Source organism: Manacus candei, unplaced genomic scaffold, assembly GCF_025592945.1.
Source record: "Manacus candei isolate 608988 ecotype Guabito, Panama unplaced genomic scaffold, ASM2559294v1 h1tg000015l, whole genome shotgun sequence".
NCBI lineage: Eukaryota > Metazoa > Chordata > Aves > Passeriformes > Pipridae > Manacus > Manacus candei.
Window position 1 is genome coordinate 133,835 of NW_026138063.1, and position 8,806 is coordinate 142,640.

The window sequence follows — 8,806 nt, forward strand, 5'->3', positions numbered from 1 at the left end:
CTGTCTGCCACTTTTAATCTCAAACACATTAATGTAAGCCAATTACAATAAAGAGCTGACAACTGATCAAACTGCAGTATTTGTGTATTCCTATTTTTCCTCACAGGATTATCTTTGTCAATGTTAAGATTTCTCCACATTAAGTTATATCTCTAATTATACCTGGCACAGCAAAATTCTCTTGTATTTGCTTAACATGACTTTTTCTCATCTAAGAAAAAGGCTAAAATGACCTGTTTGTAACTGATTAACTCTGTATAACTTTACATCTGTATCCACAAATGTCGAACAATGTTAAAACAACTGTTCCCTACGTATTTATTTAGTTTACACCTGCACACCTTGACATCTACTGCTAATTCATTATAAACTTCAGAGCTAATCAGTTACTCCAACCCAACCCGGATAATTACACTATGTATCTCTAATACAAACTTCTGTCAGGGCGGGTCCCCTCTTGTTGAAGGGATCCACCTGGAAACTCACATTACTGGGTGACACTAACAATTGCTTCAATCGAGTAATACATAACAGTAAAATCTCAATATGGAATAACAATATCTTTTGGTAGATTCCAAAACTATCCTACTGTGCTGCTGGATTAATTTAAGAGTAAAATCAATTAAAATGCTTCCATATACTATTCAGAGCCTTGCCTAGCAAACTTTGGGATTTTTCTACGAATTATATCTAATTACTGTACTATCGGCATTCCATTTTCTCTGGCAGAAAAGAAGCAACAGTTTAAGAGGCTTTGCTCTCAGCTCATTGCAGTTGAGCCCGTGAGGGGCTAACCAGGAGCCATTTATGCCACTGCCCTGCGGAAACCCCCTCCGGGAGCCACAGCGCAGCGGCCCCGCGCACGGCCTCGGGGGCTCCGCGTTCCTGCGCCCGCCTGCACAGCCCCCCGCCCCGGCCGGGCCTCGCCGCCGCCTGCCCAGCTCACCCGGGCCCCCTCCCCGCCATGGCCGCCCCGGCTCTCCGGGAGCGCGGCCCAGACCCGCCCGGCGGCCGCCAATGGCCGAGCGGGGCCTACGGCGCTGCCCAATGGAGACACCGCGGGCGGGAAGAGGCGGCGCCTTCCCGCCCTCCCAGCCCGCCGGCCGGGGCTGTGCCGGCAGGGAGCGCCCCCTCTGCGGGGCCCCGGTACTGCCAGCGCGCCCCTCGCCGGGACACCCGAACCCCTCTGCGGGGCCCCGCTACTGCCAGCGCGCCCCTCGCCGGGATACCCGAACCCCTCTGCGGGGCCCTGGTACTGCCAGCGCGCCCCTCGCCGGGATACCCGAACCCCTCTGCGGGGCCCCGGTACTGCCAGCGCGCCCCTCGCCGGGACACCCGAACCCCTCTGCGGGGCCCCGCTACTGCCAGCGCGCCCCTCGCCGGGACACCCGAACCCCTCTGCGGGGCCCCGCTACTGCCAGCGCGCCCCTCGCCGGGGTACCCGAACCCCTCTGCGGGGCCCTGGTACTGCCAGCGCGCCCCTCGCCGGGGTACCCGAACCCCTCTGCGGGGCCCCGCTACTGCCAGCGCGCCCCTCGCCGGGGTACCCGGGTTCTGCCCCGGCACCCTCTTCGGGGTATCCGGCCGTGCCACGGGCCATGTACGCTTTACCCGACAAGTGCTAATGGTAAAAGAACCTGTCTACAGTGGCAAGAACACGTGCAGTTAGCCGTCAGTTACAGACAGAATGTTTACGAGTTTGCAAAGATGCCAAGAAAATAAAAGAGGATGCAAAGGGCAAAGCATGATATTGTCAGAATGTGATTTTCTGAAGCTTTATGTTGTAATAAGAATCTGACTTGGAAAGTAGCAACTCTACTACTAAAGATAAAAAGCATATGGTACACTAATTTAGGCACAAATAGTCATGGTCAGTGATAATTAAAAACATTTATAACCTTGCAGAATAGAGCCTTTTGAAACAATATTTTCATGTCACTTAAGTGAAACCACTCTGAAGTCTCTTACAGCTTCTCCTAAAAATTGTAATGGAATGAGCTGCAAGTCAAATAGATACATGTCGTAGCCAACAACAGATGAAGGAAACAGCATTTTTCTTCTTCACTAGGCTACTGTGGGAAAAAAAAAAAAAGAAGAAAAAAAGAGGGTGAGTTTTAAAAGCTTCATTTTCTAAAAACTGCATACTGTCACACGGCATACCAGGCTGCCATTCCATTCCATTAAATGACTAAAATATTTTCACAAAGTCACTAAGGCAGCTGCTGCTATTCACTGAAATAAATGTTTTGCAAAACAGGGATTTATGTAGCAGTCTTTTTGGACAAGCCTGGATGCAAATTATATAGTTTCATCTAAAGATGCAGGTTGATGTTAAAAAAAACCAACCCAGAAAAACAACCAACCAAACCCACCACCACCAATAAAAGGAAGCAAAATCCCAGCTTTTCACTAACTTATCCTTAAAACTTTGCCAATAAATTTTGTATAAAGATTATCATCTTTATACAAATGGGCAAAGCCCAGGAAAAAGGGAAGGAGGAGTGAGAGGAAGGTGTTTCAAGATTTTGGTTTTATTTCTATTTACCTTACTCTTATCTGTTGGGCAATAAATTAGGCTAATTTCCCAGCTCAAGGCTGGTTTGCCTGTGATGGTAATTGCTGAATGATCTCTTCCTGTTCTTATCTCAACATGTGAGCCTTTTATTATATTTTCTCTCCCCTGTCCAGTTGAGAAGGGGAGTGATGGAGCAGCTTTTGTGGGCACCTGGCATCCAGCCAGGGTCTGCCCACCACAGCAAACAAAATATCTGGTGATGATGGAATATTGAGTCCTTGCAGATTTTTTTAAGGGACTTTTTTTTAATGGTAATTCCTTTTTTAAAGAATACATGAGAAAGGCTGAATAAACAGTCTCTCTTAGAGGGTCTGCACTTACAAATGATATTTTTGAGAACTTACTTTCTCAGACTCATTTCCTAAAGAAATGGTCTACAATGATGCCTCCTCTCCTTTCTCCCTTTGTCATTGCTCAACATTTTTTCCATCATTACCATAAGCTGGCAATGCTGCATAGGCCTCTTTTTTTCTCTTCTATGGCACAGTCATTGCTATAGGTTTAGGTTAACTGCCCTTTAAAAAAGATTTATGTCCATGAAGAGTCAAGGCGAAAAATCTTCCTGAGTTCATATGACCTATCAGGCTAGAATGCTGAAGGTGTACAAGAAAGTCTCTAACTAAGAGCATATAAAGGAGTTTGACAAATATAAAAGGTTAATACTTGAATACAGTCAAGTCATTCAATGATAAAGGGATAATTTTATCATTCAGAAGCTATCTTGGTATATGTACGCACAACTCTTTCCAGCAGACAGTAGAATTAATGGTATACAGTTTTGTGCAGAATTCTAAGCACCAAAGTACATGAGAAATAAACTTGATAAGCTTCAGTTAGGCAGCATTAAGGAATTAAAAAAATGTGCATTATGAGAAGCCTAAAAGAGCTTGTCTCTTTTAATTAATAGCAATTTCTTAATTTAAATTTTTACCCGTTCTCGTTATTAACAGCAAATCTTTTGCTTTTCTTTGGGGAGACAGGAAGAAAGAGGAAAGAAGGGGAAAAAGTGGAAAGAAAGGGAGGGAAAAACCCCTATAAGTGGCAAGGCTGCTACTCGAGAAAACAACAGAGCTGGCTCACTTCAACTCTGGCCATCCAGCGGCACCTGTCCAACTGTCGGCCCCGCTCTGCCCGACAGGACCCCCAGCCACCGGAGGAACCCTTCCCGCCCCGGCGCGGCCGCTTTCCCGCCTCGAGATCCCGCCCCGCCCGAGACCTCTCCAGACACGCCCCCAGACACGCCCCTGCACGTGGCAGCCGCTCCCGCCCCGCCGGGAGAAGAACGGCCCCGCCAATCAGCGGTGCTCGCTCGCGCGTAGCCCGCGCGGGTAAGGGCCAATGGGGAGCCAGCGCTTGAGGCGAAGGGTTTGAGGCCGTTAACGGCCGGCAGTTGGTACCGGTCGGTGAGCGTCGGCAGACGGGCTGTGGCGCAGCTGGAGTTCGTCAGCTTAGCAAGGCACCATGGTGGGATACGGGATCCTCGCGGCTGGGGGGGAGGAAGGACGTTTGGGAGGGCTTCTGCTGTGGCAGTCGGCGGAGTTTGTGACTGCACGTACTGTGGCGGGACTTGCAGGCAGTCTCTGCTTGAAGTCCCCGCGGTAGCACTAAGGCCGAAGGACTGGGGAGAAGAAGGAGTGTAAAGGTTAATAGTTCAAGGAAGGCGAGGCACAGAAAGTGACCCGTGGCTAGCCAGGGCTATGTGGAAGTGCAACGGAAGGCTGTTCGTAGCGAGCACCTCCCGTGCGAAGGGGCGAGAGGCAGACTGAAACCTGACCCAGGCAGCAGAGAGACAGCGGGAAAGAGCAGCCGGATCCTTCCGCCGTTTCCGGGCCTCCTTGGCGCGCGAAGCTGCAGAGGCCACAGCGCGTGCTTATGAGGGGGCGGCGGTGAGGGACGGGCGGGCGGCGCGTGCCGGGAGGAGCTGTTTGCTGGGCGCAGCCAATCAGAGGAGGGGGTGGTGAAGGGCCAATCAGAGGGGGGGCGGGGTCGCCGGCGATGGAGGGCCAGTCGGAGGAAGGGGCGGGGCCGGCGGAGGGCGGACCTGCGGGGATGAGAACGGAAACAGCCGAGGGTACTGCGCTGGATGCAGCTGCCAAGAAAACGGGAAAGGGCAGCCCAGACACCTTGCTCTTTCTTTTCCAGCTCTGCTTTTTCCTAGATACACTGTAACAGTAAACTAGAAATGCAGCTTATTTCCATCTCGGGTGTAAGACAAAACTGAGGTATCGGGAGATTAAACATACATGGCAGTTGCTTAGAATCAGGAGCTGGCTTAAAGTGGGCAGATGACATTTGATTGGGACTCTTGGAGAATTTCACATAAGAATATGTATGAAAAAAAATACATTCAAATTGTCAGGGGCTAAATACCACTACGCTTATTATAAAGAAAAACGTACTGAGTGGTCCTGTGCATGAAAGATTCTTACAACAGTTACCCAGTATGTGGTTTGGCAACAAGTCAAGGAAATTTGGGGATATTATATAAAGAAGTCTTCCAAAAGCTAAAAGAAGGTGAAAAAGAGACTAGGTTGAATATTAAAGATATATATGCAGCATCATAAGGGATGTGTTCATAGAGACTAGGTTGCCTTTAGGATCTTCCAATATTCTCAAAGTCAGTGCAGGTCAACTAAGGTGAGTAGTGTCTTGCTAGCAACAGACAACATTTGTTCTCTTTAAATTGTCACTCAAGAGAAACCAGGGAATATTGCACCAGAGAAAGATCATGGAAAAATACAACCCACAGATAGCTAGTTATAATGAGAATAAAATATAGAAGCAGGTAACTCCATGTCTTATTATTGTTGTGTTTTAATTTCGCAGCGTGAATGCATATCCATCCACGTTGGTCAGGCTGGTGTTCAGATTGGCAATGCATGTTGGGAATTGTATTGTCTTGAACATGGGATCCAGCCTGATGGTCAAGTGCCTAGTGATAATACTATGGGACGTGGAGATGATTCATTTAACACTTTCTTCAGTGAGACAGGAGCTGGTAAACATGTTCCGAGAGCAGTGTTTGTGGACCTAGAGCCAACCGTAGTTGGTATGTACCCAGCATTAAAGGTCTTCAGTGAAAAAGTGAGGATCCTTTATGGATTACCTACTGTCTTTTTTTGTCTGTTAAGAACACTATAGATTTTAAAAGATGTGTGTCTGGATGCTGTTTTGACATTTGAGGTTATTGTTATTTGAAAGAAATTAAATAATGGCCTACAGGTAACTATTTGGAAAATGATAGAACTTTTCTACGATCTGGATAATCTTTCCAGACTGCTGCACTGCATCCAGAGCTCTGTTTGATGGTTGTCCAGTACCTCGTCTGTACCTGTAATGTAGTTTTCTGAGTGACCTCTGTGTTCCTCAAGTACAAATACTGCTTTGTGTGTGCTTGATGTTTACCCCTAAAAAAAGTGGCTGAAGTTGAGCCAACTTCTTAGACTAGTCAGACAAGCTGTGCATAGTAAGAGATGCTGTCTGCACTCTTTTGACACATGTGCTTAGTGTGTTGTCACTAGGCAGCACACACAGAACCGAACAGATCAAATTTATGATGTGGTGTTTTGGGGTCTTTTGTAGATGAAGTACGTACAGGCACATACAGGCAGTTATTCCATCCTGAGCAGCTCATTACTGGGAAAGAAGACGCAGCCAATAATTATGCCAGAGGCCATTATACCATTGGAAAAGAGATCGTTGATCTAGTGCTAGACCGCATTCGCAAACTGGTAAGAATTCATGCTGCAAGTTAGTATTTAAAATAATTGATACAGCTCTATAGCTATCTATATTGATGGTTTTCTGTTTTTTTTTCACTAAGAATTTTGTGCATACTTAATTGTTTAAAACAAAACACAATAAACCTTTTATTTCCTTGCCTGTCCCACCCCCCTTTAAATAAAAATTCAGCCAGTTAAACCAGGACCTTTCAAGAAAGCTGGTTTTTTTTATTATAACAATGTCAAACTAACAAACTTATGACAAATGCTTTTGAATGATTATTTTAATACTGATTTCTCCAAAACCATCACTAACTGGTTTTTTTCTCCCATTTTTTTCCACTCCATTATAGGCTGATCTATGCACAGGGCTGCAAGGTTTCCTTATATTTCATAGTTTTGGAGGAGGCACTGGTTCAGGGTTTGCTTCACTGCTTATGGAAAGGCTCTCTGTTGACTACGGCAAGAAATCTAAACTGGAGTTTGCAATTTATCCAGCACCACAAGTTTCCACTGCTGTAGTGGAACCCTACAACTCCATTCTAACTACCCACACAACATTAGAGCATTCAGACTGTGCCTTCATGGTAGATAACGAAGCCATTTATGATATATGTCGTCGTAACCTGGACATTGGCCGTCCTACTTACACAAATTTAAACCGATTAATTGGGCAAATTGTTTCATCCATCACAGCCTCACTGCGTTTTGATGGAGCCCTTAATGTAGATCTGACAGAATTTCAAACTAACCTGGTTCCATACCCACGAATCCATTTCCCCTTGGTAACATACGCCCCCATCATCTCTGCTGAAAAAGCATATCATGAGCAGTTATCTGTGGCTGAAATTACCCACTCTTGCTTTGAACCAGCCAACCAGATGGTGAAATGCGACCCTCGCCATGGCAAGTACATGGCCTGCTGTATGTTATACAGAGGCGATGTCGTGCCCAAGGATGTCAATGCAGCCATTGCCACTATCAAGACTAAACGTACCATTCAGTTTGTGGATTGGTGCCCAACTGGATTCAAGGTACGTAGCTTTTTAAGTCCTCAATATCTGAATGATTAGCAATTGTGTAGTTCTCAGAGATAACAGTCATGCTAAAATATTGTAATGTCCCTGTTAAATATTTTGATAAAGTCCAGAATAACTCTAAGCTATTTTATTTAATTATAACTATGGTGATTTTTGGTTGTTAACGGAAATGAGCCTTTAAACCTTAGCGCTCCTAAGGAAAGTTTTCATTTGTTGTCTTAAAGGTGGGCATTAACTATCAGCCTCCAACTGTGGTGCCAGGTGCTGACCTTGCCAAGGTGCAGCGGGCTGTGTGTATGCTGAGTAACACAACTGCTATTGCTGAAGCATGGGCTCGGCTCGACCACAAATTTGATCTCATGTATACCAAGCGTGCCTTTGTGCATTGGTATGTTGGGGAAGGGATGGAGGAAGGAGAATTTTCTGAAGCCCGGGAAGATCTGGCTGCCCTTGAGAAAGATTATGAAGAAGTTGGTCTAGACTCAGTAGAAGCAGAGGCTGAAGAAGGAGATGAATATTGAGAAAACTAAAGCCTGGAAAAATTTATTTACCAAAAAAAAAAAAAAAGAATTGCAGAACCCTGTTCACTTGTTTGTTTTTAAATAAAGTTTTCAAATGTGTTTTCAAATAAAGTTTTAAAGATTCTACCATCTCTGTTTTTTCTTCTTCACTTAATTAATGTGTGTATTCACTAAGGAAGGACCATTTGAGATTACAGGTTTTGGTAGCAGATCTGTTACCTGCTTTAAAAGTGTGTTGTAATTTTCACATTCCTACGTTCACCTAGTAAAAAAAAAAAAATCTAATGTCCTTTACAAATGAATAGAGCTTTAGAGACATATGGAAGCAGTTAATTATAGGGCACTTGGCTTGTGTAAAAACCACTGACCCAGTTGGTGAGAGCATGGTCCCAGTAACACCAAGATCATGGGTCTGATCCCCGTACAGGCCATTTACTTAACAGTTAGACTGGATCCTTAGGGGTCCCTTCCAACTCAGGATATTCTGTGAAATACACTTTCTTTGGTCCTGAATCTGGAAACTGAGACAAAAGTTTAAGTTTTGTTTGGGGGGGGTTGTTGGTTTGGGTGTGGGTTGTACATTTTGGGGTTTTTTTCTTGCCTACATGTTCTATAAAACCAGGAGAGAGAAAAGGGGCAACACATACTAAAGATACCAGAAGTGATTTTTTTTTCAGAAGTATTTGTAACTAGTATCCGTGGAGCATGCAGTGTATGCAGAGCGTATGGAGTTATGAAGAAAGAACTGCTGCATTTAAATACAAAAAAGTATTTGTGTTTGTATCTGGGAGACTGCAAGATGCCAGGTCTCAGCAGCCTGGGACGTTACCCTCGCTGCTCGTCGGCGGCAGCTGCTCCGAGCCACGCCCACGGCAAATCCGCTCCGCACACGCACCTCCCACCCAAACAATTCCTGAGCCGCCGTTCCCAGTCCCATCTCACCTTAAT

At 45.6% G+C, this 8,806-nt stretch overlaps 2 protein-coding genes across 3 annotated transcripts in view; one reads left to right on the forward strand and one right to left on the reverse strand.

Annotated features, from left to right (window-relative positions):
* The window catches only part of HLTF (helicase like transcription factor), a 30,454-nt gene extending 26,700 nt beyond the window's left edge, over positions 1 to 3,754 (reverse strand). Inside the window, exon 1 of one of the 2 annotated variants that reach the window (XM_051782223.1) lies at positions 1,899 to 3,754. Coding sequence is in view for 1 of the 2 variants with exons in the window: in XM_051782222.1 (XP_051638182.1) it covers positions 947 to 966 (20 nt within the window). In the remaining variant the exon portion in view is untranslated. Of the gene's footprint in view, positions 1 to 946; positions 1,074 to 1,898 lie in introns of those variants that run through there. The other variant, XM_051782222.1, reaches the window with a different exon arrangement.
* Positions 3,755 to 3,864: 110 nt separating this feature from the next.
* Positions 3,865 to 7,984, forward strand: LOC127468735 (tubulin alpha-3 chain-like). The gene is made up of 5 exons (XM_051782225.1): positions 3,865 to 4,039; positions 5,402 to 5,624; positions 6,158 to 6,306; positions 6,651 to 7,331; positions 7,562 to 7,984. Exons 1-5 carry the CDS (start codon positions 4,037 to 4,039, stop codon positions 7,856 to 7,858), a joined length of 1,353 nt encoding a protein of 450 aa, XP_051638185.1. The 5' UTR covers positions 3,865 to 4,036; the 3' UTR covers positions 7,859 to 7,984.
* The last annotated feature ends 822 nt before the right edge of the window (positions 7,985 to 8,806 follow it).

What these genes read in the sequence shown, in the direction of transcription:
- LOC127468735 (XM_051782225.1), top strand. An exon ending in CCTAGAGCCAACCGTAGTTG is followed by an intron (nt 5,625 to 6,157) that starts GTATGTACCCAG and finishes GGTCTTTTGTAG; the next exon opens with ATGAAGTACGTACAGGCACA. An exon ending in TAGACCGCATTCGCAAACTG is followed by an intron (nt 6,307 to 6,650) that starts GTAAGAATTCAT and finishes ACTCCATTATAG; the next exon opens with GCTGATCTATGCACAGGGCT.